Below are 13,573 nucleotides of genomic sequence, written 5' to 3'. Positions count from 1 at the left end.
CAACTGCAGTCCTCTTCCTTATCCCGCCAAGTTAACCCTTTGTATTGGTGTTACTTCATACCCCTTTTGTGCTTTAAAGACCCTGGTTCTTTAGATATGCTATACCATCATGCACCCCATTGAATACCTTCAGACCAGGCTCAGAATGGTTACTGCAACTTTACTGAACAAGTTGCAGCATAACAGTTCAATATGAATAACGTCTTTGGCCCTAAACTAACTACAGTAGTGTGGCTGCCCAGGTACAGTATACCTCCATCAGGTGATAGTCCGTCCTAGTATTCTCAATGGCTTGGATGACATCTGAAAATCCTGGTGTCTTCAGCGGACTGCAAGCAGCAGCAGTCCCGATGCCACGACCTACAGACTTAGTCCCTTCCTTGGACCTTGCAGTTAATAATTGTGCAGCAACTAGATGCATTGCACCATCTAACTACACCAATAAGAATACATGTCACTAGCAAAATGTTTGCTTTCTCCAGCTAAACAAATTGTGTGATATTGCACCTTAGTATCAAGCCTAAAAGTGTAGTACCACCGTTGATGGGAAAATATTTTACATAATAACAGAAGATTGTCCTCCCAAATGTAAAAACTACCTTTATGAATAAATATGATTACATTTTTATTTAATTGGGAAAGACCTTTTTTTTTCAAAGAACCACCGTCTGCAGTGGACATTCTGTTATTAGGCTAAAAGTGACTGTTTGCAATATGCTACTCTATGCCAATGAGGCAAGTCAAAGAAAAAGAGCACTTGGTGTTTGACTTGAGTTAGCCTTGCTAAATGCCATCCTGCATTGATGAAGGTGATGTTTTGGTGATGGTTTGCACATCCACTGGTTCCTCTCTGGTTGATTTAGGGCTTAGGGGTCTTGTCTCTGCTGACTTGGGGGCACATCTCTGCGCTACATTGATTTGTCTTGGTGTTATGAATCTCCCTTAGAGTCCAGAGTTCTAAGCGTAGGTCTCAGGCCTCTGGATATAATACAGATTTGCCTCTGAAAAGAGAATAACACAGTCACATTTTATGCACTCATACAAGAGCAATAAGTGTCTGTGAGACTACTGGGTACAAGCTGATCTATGATTTAAAAGAGCAAAGTCCATATATATAGGATCTCACAGAAGAAGCATTACGGATCCATTAGATGAAATATCTGTAACTGAGGTGAAGGTTAAAAGGTATCCTAACAGCAACACACTGTCTGTCACTCTGTCTTCATAAAAGTGTTAAAGGCATGTGAGCTGTAAAAGGCAGTTCCTGTTAATAAATACAAAAAAAAATATTTCATTTCTACAAGAAGGAAGAAAAAGAAAATCTCCAACAAGAGACAGAAATGGGTCCCAGCAGGGATATAAGTCTTGTAGCGTTTGCCACCTGTAGTGTTCCTGTTAAATTTATAGTTGCAGCACTGCACATGGGTTCAATGAAGTAAATCAGTTATTCTGTTTTATTTATGTAAATGCAAAATATTTTGGAGAGTTCAAAAGTCATTATGTGGCATTCCACCAAATGATCAATATGTCAGGGACGAATTAGCCTCCTGTGTGAAGGCAATGCACCAGCCCATGCACATGCCAGAAAGCTAAATTTTCCTGACATTACCTAAATATCCTGAATGTCTTTGTAATTTCTAGGCAGTGGTCGAACTGCAGGATAATACACACATCTGCCCAGTGTTTCTTAATAACAATAATAAATGAAAAAGCACATTTTGCTGCAATCTTTTTTTTTCTTTCTTTTTTTTTGTCTGTCCCATGTGCAGAAGCTCTACTCCAGTGATGCACCCCTGATGTTTTGGAACAGTGTACTAGAGCATCATGGGAAATGTAGTTCCAAAACATCTGGGGTGCCAAGGTTCACCATCCCTGCTCTACTCCATCCTGTTACTGCTTTTCAAATTTGAATGAGACTCAGCATCATTCAAGCCACTTCCAGGGAACCCAGGGCATCAAGAATCTACACCCCGGGGTGTCGTTGCACCATTCTGGGCTTACAGTAGTGCTATTCCTAGTGGCACCTAAATGTTACTTTGGTAAGGCGAATTAGTACAGACTGCCCACCTGGAGCTGTTTTTTATAGTACCTTTGATCTCAGCAGTGATGGAAAAACACTGCATGGTAGGTAAAAGAAAAGAGTCATAGTACAGCACCACTAACCCATCTGGCACCAAGAGTTGAAGCAGTTCAAATCCTTGTTCTTAGGTCAGTAACTCATTTTTGTGGTGTCTAGAGTACAAATTGAGCATATTGTGTCAAACAACCTAGCTATATACAGAATCGAATTTTATATTGTTAAAAATACATCAAAATAGCAATGTTAAAGTAAAACCGTGGACTCACTTTGTAAAGCGGCTGCAGGACCATGGAGCAAGTATCCCCAGTTGCTTACGTGCTTGGATTATCTTCAGAACATACCAGGATTCCCAAAACCTGGTGAGCTCTATTAGCAACCCATGTCTGCCCATTCTGCTGGGAGACCACCCATTGCATTTGGTTGCTTAAAGCAGAAGTTAAAGCAGATATTTGCATAATAAAGCACTGTAGATATTAAGAATCCCAGGATGCTTTAAGGATAATACAAGAATGCAAGGAGGCAGCTTAAATATTTACAGTTTAAAGAAGGCTTTATTCCGCTATGACTCTGCATTTTATATATTTTACAAGTACAGTCCAATCTGACATGAAAACTTTGCATCTAAACTTCGCTGTAAGGCACCACACAGTGGCACAAATTTTTATTCCAACATTTATGGTTGTTAGTCAGTTGCTCTTGGTAAAGATACATGAGTATCCTGCTTTTGAGCAGCCATAATTTTGAACATGCAGATCAAGGGTTACCTAGTTCTGAGCACCACCCTCTGTATTACTAGGATAGGGAGGAATTATACAATACAATGCTTCAGTCAAGCTCTGATGCATTGGTAAAAAACTTTTAAAATGTATTTGCAAAACACTGAACATAAAACAAATCAACCAGTTCCCTTCCAGAACTGCATTTGCATTTTGTGCATACATGGTAAATGCACATGTTATGCCTGACCATTAGTTCAGACCTCACACATTATATATTTTCTGTCATGTCACACGATATTAACACGTTTCTTAAAAATATATTTTCCATAAAAATACAATGATATTAATTTTAGTGCACACAAACTGTGTGCACTAAATAATATTAATTTTAGTGCACACAGACTATTGAGTTTGCTTTGTATACAGTATTACCCTTTTTTAATAACATATAAAATAAATAGATACCAAACATGTCAAATATAAAAGATGAGTTTGTGTCAAATAAATAGATATCAAACATGTCAAGCCATAAAATGTGTGTCCAGGAATCTTTGTTACCCAAAAGCCTTTATAGGTCATCAGTTTAGAGTTAACTATTTATGATGACCCTATAATTATTGCTCTCACTCCAGCATGCATGTTGATACAAATATGTGTAACACAATTGCTGTTTGCACATGTAGGCTGGTGGAGTTAGGCAGGGCCCCATTTAAGGGTTGCTTCTCCCCCTGGGTAGCCCTATTTAAGGTGGGTAGAGCTGGGGCTACAGTCTTCTGCCCAAGGAAAGTTTGAGAAGAGAAAGACCTGCTGAGGGTGCTCTTGCTCTCCCCTTTGTGGGAGGGACTGCTCTGGGGTCCCAAGTTGGGAGCTACCTTGAGAAGAAGAGGAATATTGGACAGCTAGGAAGGTCTTTGGTTTTCTGCTTGATTCTCCCTTCCAGGGACTGTGGTGCACCATCATAGGGGATCAAATCTAAAGAATAGAAAAAGGACTGAGCATTATTCAGGATGAGCCACAAGACATCTCATGCCTCAAGATTGTTGCACTGCTATCTAATACAGGCCAATATTTGGACTATGCCTTTGCCATTATCCAGACGGTTTCATTGTTGATCGTTAGCAAAGTAAAAAAGGTTTATTTGCAACCACGAGCCTCCATTTGGATATTTAGGGAAGTGTCTATTACAGCCAATATCTGGGGAATCTGCGAGAGCTGTGTTTACTGACAGCAAACCTTGCTGTCAGGGTCCTGGACGTATACCAAGACTGTAAGTACTCCCAGGGCAGAGGGGGTTATCAATGAAAGGGGCAGGAGAATAGAAAGTCTAGGCCTCAGGCCACCATCCATGCACAGGATAGTATCTGGTTGGGGTTGAGAAATTCATGGTGCCCTGGAACCCTTTATGTAAAGCTGGTGCCCAGATATCTGTGAGGGCCACATGAGATACAGCTCTCCCCACCTTACACTCACAAATGTGCACCTGACATCTTCATTTACATATGTATGTGCTTGTATGTGGGGCTAAGAAGACACCAAGAGTCTATTAGACCCCTAATGTCACCTATAAACCCAAATTAAGCTATTCAAACACAGACTGTGTTTTATCAACTTCTTCTCCAGCCAGCGCTTTAGGAAATGACAGCTGTAAACTCAAAAGTGTTGAAATGCATGTTTCCTTCAGGTTCATTCACTGGAGGGGAGATCAGTGAACAGATGTTTGCTTGTAGACAATGGATTAAAGAAAATAGAGTGGACTTTCTGACTTTAGTATAGTTTTACTGGTTTGCAGTGAAGCTAAAAGTCCCAGAGTTTCTCCTAAGCGCAAGTCATTTGAGGTTTGTAATTCTGCAAAACAAGCCACAGTTTAAAGAAATTTTAATTGAGGTTATAGAGTAATTGTGCATAGGAGCACCAGCAATATATACAGATTGCTAAACCACAACGTTCAGCACTTGTTTGTTGGGGAGGTGGAGGAGTTTGGAATTTACACCAATGCCCTATAATCTGATACTCCAAAAAGATAAGTTAATGCTGAAAAATTCTGCTGCTGCTGTTATGTTAATTATTTACTTTGATGTTCTTCTCTGGCAACTTCTACCCACAGCATTTGTCTCCAATAATGAATAGTGTCCTTTTAGGCTTACTTTTTTTGTAAGTGTATGTAAAACCCCACCCAAAAAATCTAGGTATGAAGAGAGCAAGGAAGGATTAGAACTTCTGTCTGGTTTCTTCTGCTATCCAGGGCTCCATTACAGAGATTTCTCCTCACTTCCTGTCCTGTTTACAATGTTTAACAAGGCAGGAGATAAGGGTAAATCTGCAATAGGTACACAGACAGAAATACAAATCTGACAGTGGTCCCTTACTTTGCTAAATAAAAGCATTTTTATTTTTGTCTGTGTTGCTGTTAAAGAGTTCCCCTCACTTTTTGTTTGGTAAAATTTTTACCAGCAGGAAAAAATAGAAAAACAATGGTTCTAATCCTTCCCCATTTCATCTAAAACTAAAGCCGCGTACACACGGGCGGACTTTTCGACCGGACTGGTCCGACAGACTTTCCGACGGACTTTCAACGGACTTTTGACGGACTTCCGACTGACTTTTTAACAAACGGACTTGCCTACACACGATCACACCAAAGTCCGACAGATTCGTACGTGATGACATACACCGGACTAAAATAAGGAAGTTGATAGCCAGTAGCCAATAGCTGCCCTAGCGTTGGTTTTTGTCCGTCGGACTAGCATACAGACGAGCGGATTTCTGGGTCCGGCGGAGTTACGACATAAAGATTTGAAGCATGTTCCAAATCTAAAGTCCGTCAGATTTTCGACTGGAAAAGTCCGCTGCAGGTCCAATGAAACCCACGCACAATTGGATTGTCCGCCGGACTCGGTCCGTCGGACCAGTCCGGTTGAAAAGTCCGACCGTGTGTACACTGCATAAGAAGAAAAATTGCTAAATATACAGTTTAAGATTATCTACACAAAAGTCCCAGTTGACCTTGGCAGGTCTCACACAGAAAGGCTGTAGCGGGGTCCTATCATAAATTTGTAATGGGGCCCCAAGAAATGTAGTTATGGATGTGGTCTGCACTGTGAAATTTTGAGGACTGCGGAAGCTCAGTCAGTCCTGTTGAGGTAAAATTAGAAAACTAGCTGTAGGCTATGGAAAGGAGAAAAATTGCGCTAATTACAGTTTGTGTATCAAATTGCAGGGCATAACAGTTCCAATAGTTGTATATGTGGTTGAAAAACTTCAAATAAGGGCATCCCATTGATGTAATCACTTCCGCTGCTGCTATAAGTACTCAGAAACACAAAGCAAAAAGGACTGGTAGCAGAGCCTGATTCGATTAGGAAGGCCTCTCTTACATCTCTGACTCCGGGGCCCCCTAACAGTGTAGACAGAAGGCACAGGAGTGCAGAGTGGCACAAGTACATGTAAGTCTTGCTAGCAGCAGGGCAGGAGAGGTCGACAGATGGCTCCAACAAGCCGGTGAGCAGGTGGGCAGCTGGAGGATGGCAGACTGAAGCAGGCTGGTGCTGGCAACAGCAGGTAGGTGAGGCATGCACTGGTAGCAGACTAAAGAAGAGCAGGCACTGCAGGATATGTCCGGAAGCAGAGTCAGGCAAGCCTGGTCATCCACTGACAGGACAGATCAGAGGAGAAGGCAATAGCATGGTCTGGGTACAAGCCTGGGTCAGGGCCAATCAGTGCAATAGAAGCCAATGGAGTAGACAGAAGCGGAGGTCAAGGACAAGCCAGGGTCGGTGCAGATGGAGTTCAGAGAGTGGTTAGACAAGCCCGGTCAGTAACTGGAATCAGGATACAGGATAACAGGAATACAGGATACACAGGAGGCAGCGATGCTGCCTTAGAAGAATTGGGATTTCCTCTGAACATGTAGTGCAGGCTTAGCTGACTCCATACAGTCTGTCCTCATGGAAAAGATGAAAGAGTTGTATGACCATGCTTGCCTGACTCTGCTTCCGGACACATCCTGCAGTGCCTGCTGTTCTTCAGTCTGCTACCAGTGCATGCCTCACCTGCCTGCTGTCGCCAGCACCAGCCTGCTTCAGTCTGCCATCCTCCAGCCGCCCGCCTCCTCACCTGCTTGTTGGAGCCATCTGTCGACTTCTCCTGCCCTGCTGCTAGCAAGACTTACATGCATTTGTGCCACTCTGCACTCCTGTGCCTTCTGTCTACACTGTTAGGGTGCCCCGGTGTCAGAGATGTAAGAGAAGCCTTCCTAATCGAATCAGGCTCTGCTACCAGTCCTTTTCGCTTTGTGTTTCTGAGTACTTATAGCAGCAGCGGAAGTCTTGGATTTTCCACAAGGGTTTGAGGGAGATCATACTTCCCTAAGGCTGGGCGAGACTGCTGTGGCGGTCATCGCTTTCTGGTAAGCAGGTTATCCATACACTTTGGGTGGTGATCTGGATGCACTTTGTATGTTTTGAAGACTTTGTCAGGATCTTCTTTCTGCAATTCATTTTATATCAACGTGTATGCAGGATCCTGGTGAATCGTGGAAAGCAAAGGCCTGGGCTGGGTTAAAGCCATCTGCCCAAATTTGCTTGCTATTTGGTAAGCATGTTTTCTATGAGGTGGTGGTACACTTATCGGTGATTACATCACTGGGGTGCCCTTATTTGAAGTTTTTCAACCACATATACAACTATTGGAACTGTTATGCCCTGCAATTTGATACACGGACTGTAATTAGCGCAATTTTTATCCTTTCTATTTCGTTTGTGCTATAGCACAATTAATTGCTGCTTTCGGACTAGTCCATCCATTTATAACATTTATTTCTTGTGTTTTATTCTTAGCACAGTTTTTTCCCCTTTTTTTATAGTTGTAGGCTATGCACATACTGTACTTTATCCCTTGAACTTGATCACATTACTGGATCAATTGTAGTGTTACCTCATGATGTTATTGCTGCACTGAACTCAGAAAACATTGATTTGGGCTGTTAATATATTCATTTTGCTTCTATTCCTGCCCTTCTATTGAAGCTGCTTGAATTTCTCCCTTCCAGCTAAATTTCCAGAAAAGTAAATGAAATTAAATATACAGCTAATTACGACCCCTTCATCATCACATGGCATGTAGGCAGACCACAGTATTCAAGAGAATAAATCTCTCTACCACTATACTGAAAGGTTATCAAAGTGTGTGAATCAATTTTGTAGCATCTATTTAAAATCAAAATATCAATGATAAGTTGGTTTTTGGTAAAGATCCAAAAACATTTTTTGCTAATAGACATTTACATTACATTTTAAATATTGTTATCTATATGATCTTCTCTTTCAGTGGGGACCCAAACAAAAGTGACATCTGGGGAAACTCTGCATTGCACCATGCAGCTGAAAAAGGACATGCAAATTGTGTGGCCTTCCTAGTTAATTTTGAAGCAAATATTTTTTCTTTGGACAACAAACACCATTCACCACTGGATGTGGCCAATCTGAAAGGTCATACAGATTGCATCAAGATTCTGGATGAAGCAGCCAACAAGCAAACATCATTGAACCCTAAAAGAGTAGCTAAATTAAAAGAACAAGCTTTGAAAGATGCTGAAAAGAAGATTAAAGAATGTGAGAAGATCCAAGATAAGCATCAAAGTCAGATGAACAAAAACTTCAACAGAAACAACACTGGAACAGTCAACTCAGCAAAGGGTACACTATCAGGTTCTGTCGGCGCTCGTTTCTCTACTCCATCTACCATGAGCAGTTTGACAAAAGGGTTAAGGGACACACTACAGCTAAAAATGAAGAAGAAAGCTAAAAATACAATTGATCAAGACACAGTAAATAATATCATTCTGGCCAAAGATGAAAGTATTGGAGGCCAGCGTACCAGGATCACAGATGTTTTTAGTGAAATTAAAGAAGAAATAGATATGGAAGAAGAAAAGCAGTCTATCTTTAATCGACCGGGCCTTGGGAACATGATTTTCAGGAGAAATCTAGCAATGGGAATCAACACTGATTTTGGAGAGAATTTCACAGCTGAAGATGACATGACCTTAAAAGTTAAAAATGAATTGTTTGCTGAGGATGCCAAGAATGGAAATGAAGATGATGGTGAAAATATTAACATAGCTTGGAATGATGATGAAGTGGAAATGGATGAGGAGGAAGAAAGCTCCCCTCTCAAGGTCTTTCTAGAATCCCATAATTTGCTGGAGCTTCATGTCACACTGTTAAGAGAGAAGATAGACTTAGATTCTCTTTTTTTATGTACTAATGAAGATCTGCAAAACATAAACCTACAACTTGGTCCAAGGAAGAAGCTCCTGAATGCAGTGGAAAAAAGAAATCAAGCCCTGAAAAAGCCTGGAAAGATTATAGACACTAAATTATGAATTTTTTCACCCTTTTAGTATGATTGTGAAATCAGAAACATGGTTCTACAAATATTCAAGACACAAATGCAAGGCAAAACTACAAGGAATTTTAATAAAATATTGACTCGGACATCTATTTTCCATAGTCTGAATATCTAAGGCTAACTTGGAATGGTGAACTAATTCTAATATAGCATATCTACTATAAATGTGTATTGCGTATTCTCATTTTGTTTTGAGTGTCTACTCCACTGGTTCTTTTGTAGGCTACATTGTGTGTGATATGATAGGTAAAATGACCTACTATTATCAGTCTTCAATGATGACAACCTTTGCTTTCTTCCTAAATTATTTTGTCTAAATATTAACTGTTATCTTAAATGTATAAACAGCGTGTGTGTATATATATGGAAGAAGAAATAAATATATAAATATATATATATATATATATATATATATATATATATATATATATATACACACACATACATATACACTGTATCACACATACACACACTATATTACCAAAATTATTGGGATGCCTACCTTTACATGAACATGAACTTCAATGGCATCCCAGTCTTAGTCCATAAGGTTCATTATTGAGTTGGCCCACCCTTTGCTGCTATAGCAGCTTCAATTCTTCTGGGAAAACTGTCCACAAGTTTTGGAGTGTGTCTATGGGAATGTTTGACCATTCTTCCAGAAGCGCATTTGTGAGGTCAGGCACTGATGTGGATGAGAAGGCCTGGCTTGCAGCCTCCACTCTAATTCATCCCAAAGGTGTTCTATCAGGTTGAGGTCAGGACTCTGTGAAGCCAGTCAAGTTCCTCCACCCCAAACTCAGTCATCCATGTCTTTATGGACCTTGCTTTTTGCACTGGTACAAATCATTTGGAGGAGGGGGGATTATGGTGTGGGGTTGGGCTTGGCCCCTTAGTTCCAGTGAAGGGAACTCTTAAGGCGTCAGCATACCAAGACATTTTGTACAATTTCATGCTCCCACCTTTGTGGGAACAGTTTGGGGATGGCTCCTTCCTTTTCCAACATGACTGCACACCAGTGCACAAAGCAAGGTCCATAAAGACATGAATGAACGAGTTTCGGGTGGAGGAACTTGTGTCCTGACCTTAACCCTATAGAACAAGTTTGGGATGAATTTGAATATAGCCAAACCTTCTCATCCAACATCAGTGCCTGACCTCACAAATGCACTTCTGGAAGAATGGTCAAGCATTCCTATAGACAGACTCCTAGACAACTCAATATTAAACCCTACGGACTAAGACTGGGATGCCAATAAAGTTCATGTTCGTATAAAGGCAGTTGTCCCAATACTTTTGGTATTATAGTGTGTGTGTATATGTATATATATATATATATATTTAAATAAAATATTTGATTAAACCGCAAAGCCAATGTATGGGTATAGATATGATGCTCCTGAAACAAGGCAGGCCCCAGCAGCCTTAACATATAGAATAACAAAGTCTGAGGTTGCAGCACTCTGTATAATTATTTAGAAAGAAAATAACAATACAAGTGTAGACATCTTTTAAGGGAGGATATTGCGTTAAACATGTAGGTAAATAGGAGAACCAGAACCTTCACTAAGTGGAAGAGTGGGTTTTATAATACAGTTGGCAGTGCCTCCACCCAGGACAGGGCCTCTGTAAAAAGAGGGGATTCCCTTCCTGGAAAATTAATAAGTACACTAATCAAAGTATTTGGGGACTGAAGAACTACTGTAACCAGCAAATAACATTAACCATAAGTATATAAATGCATACAGTATAGAAATAATACTTTATAATATATTTATATTATAAGCTATATATAGGAAGAGATTAATGACAGTACATACATCCAATGTACAAACAGGTATTATCAACAAAGGGCCCGATAGGAGACCTAGAGGAATTGTGCACATATACCCAGGTACATATAGTAATTAATAGTGATGCCTCAAAATTAATGTTGCTGCAAAGTCCAGTTCCAGGGGCCCCTGAGGATGTGGCATCTGTTTTTGTGTCAGAGACCTGAAGACAAGATCAGGAGTCATGGGTATATCCTCCAACTGTTGTCTGACCAGCCTGGAATGAAACTTCTCACTGGTAGGAACTGTGGTGTGGCACTGGAACTCAGATTCAGCCTATCTACGCTGTGCTTTAGTTCCTCCCTTGTAGTTTATAATAGTCTCTCCTGGATCCAGGATTTAGCAGCATGGACAGGTCATATGGCTGAGACGTTCTCTCTCTCTCTCTCTCTATTTCCTCCTTCTGAGGTTTCAAAGCCAACATCCAGGGGCAGGAAGTGGATACAGAATATATTTATGGGCATTTACGAATTCAGACAGTAGAAGGCAGGAAATCGCTACCCAAGTGTTCTGAATAGACACAATCTTTTGGCCAAAGACTGCCCTTCCTCAGGCTAGAACTACTGAATACACAAGATCCAACTGCACAGCATATATAGACAAATAAACAATGAGTAGCAGCACTAAATAAACTTAAACACCATACACCAGTGATATTGAAATCAGCAATATAAAAAACAATATGAAACCTCCATGAGTGTGGGTAAGTAGTGCTTCAAGGATCAGCCAAAAGGTTTGCAATACAGTCCAAAATAGTGAATTTCATCCTCCACCGCACCAGCAGTGATAAACCATAAAAAATGCTCGCTTACCAGATGGCAAGCTATAAACGCTTGCGACCTATACCCGGCCAGGGCCTTTATCCAAATGAGGGGCCACAGGAAGACTCCAGGTAAAACCCTTCTAGATGATCAGCATGGGGACCGCCAAACTCATCAGCCAAAGACCGTGACTGGATGGAATATGGTGGTATTCAGATGTTCCTTCACACAGGACTTTGTAAAGCGCCGGAGCGGAGAGAATCAGCAGAATGAGTGTTTCCTCTATGGAGGACCGGGGAAAGAGGGAGAAGGCCGGACAGGAAGGGACTATGCACAGGAAGCACAGTCCCTCCCTGTCCGGCCTCCTCCCTCTTTCCCCGGTCCTCCATAGAGGAAACGCGTGTTCTGCTGACTCTCTCCGCTCCGGCGCTTTACGGCTACCCACACTCAGGGACGTTTCATATTGTTTTTTATATTGCTGATTTCAATATCACTGGTGTATGGTGTTTAGGTTTATTTAGCGCTGCTACTCATTGTTTATTTATGTTTGTGTGTATCTCACTTCTAGCAGCAGCTCTTTAGAATTTCTTTGATTTTTTTGTCAACACAATCAATTGGTTCATTTTAATTTAATCACAGCGCGGTATTTCTTGCTTATATATACACAAATGATCATTCTTCAAATCATCTACAAAGTAATATAGATACATCAAAATACAAATGAATAAATATATTACAAATGTAATATGCCCCAACATAATAAAACTGTACATAAACAAAATCATATATAAGCAGATCAGAAACAAGTGCAGATCAAAATCTGAATTTAGACCACGGGGTTGTAGGATGTTTAAACGCTCCAAGCAATACACTTCCTTTTTGTTAAGCAATAATTTCCTATAACCACCTCTTCTATTATGTGGTATATGATCTATCACCATGAACATCAGTTGTGGGATCAAATGAGAATATGAAAATGAGAACCATGGTCTCATTCGATCTTACAACTGAGGGTCATGCTAACAGGCCATATACCACCGAATAGAAGAGGTGGTGATAGGGAATTCTTGTGCAACAAAAAGGAAGTGTATTGGGTTGAAGATTTAAACAATCTACAATCCCATGGTCTGATTGTTTATACTGTATATGTTTTTTTTTTATGTATACAATTTTATTATGTTGGGGTGTCACATTTTAATACATGGGTGTGTGGTGGCATTTTTCTTGCACAATTTTCTATGTACTTTTTAATGCACTTTTTAGCACTATTTTAATAAATCCCTTGGATTATCTGAACCATTTGGAGCTTTTTTCTTTTTATTCATATTGTAGGAAAATCAAACTCCTGAAAGTTGTGATTGGGTTGTCACTGGCACCTTTACCCACCCATTGTGGGGATAATTAAATTCATAAGTGCAGGGGCGTTGCTGGGTCTGCAAAAGATCTGGGGCTAGAGCCCATAGCAGCAGTCACCAACCTTTTTGCAGGTCTGGGGGGTGGGCACGCCGGTGGTAAGCAATTTTTCACGGACAAAGGCTGGTGTTGGCGTTTCAATCATCATGGCACCATGGTTGATATGGTGTCAGGGTGATCGAAGAGCATTGTTTCTATTGTTACATTCTAATATTTAATGAAGTGGTTCAACTCACCATAATGCAGAATCAGTGGGAGCCCTGGGCGTGTCACTTCCCATGTCACCTGCCACAATTTAGAAGATTGACACTTGCCACGTCACCTGCCACCATTTGCAGATTGTCACTTGCCATGTCACTT

The 13,573-nt window shown here is 40.7% G+C and overlaps 1 protein-coding gene across 1 annotated transcript in view; it reads left to right on the top strand.

Annotated features, from left to right (window-relative positions):
* Positions 1-9,350, top strand: part of ANKS4B (ankyrin repeat and sterile alpha motif domain containing 4B) — a 123,573-nt gene extending 114,223 nt beyond the window's left edge. Inside the window, exon 2 of the mRNA XM_073591051.1 lies at positions 8,125-9,350. Within this exon, the coding sequence (XP_073447152.1) occupies positions 8,125-9,181 (1,057 nt within the window). The 3' untranslated portion in view covers positions 9,182-9,350. The remainder of the gene's footprint in view (positions 1-8,124) is intronic.
* Positions 9,351-13,573: the final 4,223 nt, after the last annotated feature.

The sequence above is a fragment of the Aquarana catesbeiana genome, linkage group LG06, assembly GCF_042186555.1.
Source record: "Aquarana catesbeiana isolate 2022-GZ linkage group LG06, ASM4218655v1, whole genome shotgun sequence".
NCBI classification, from domain to species: domain Eukaryota; kingdom Metazoa; phylum Chordata; class Amphibia; order Anura; family Ranidae; genus Aquarana; species Aquarana catesbeiana.
Note: the sequence above shows the minus strand (reverse complement) of the source record. Positions and strands in the feature narration are given on the sequence as shown.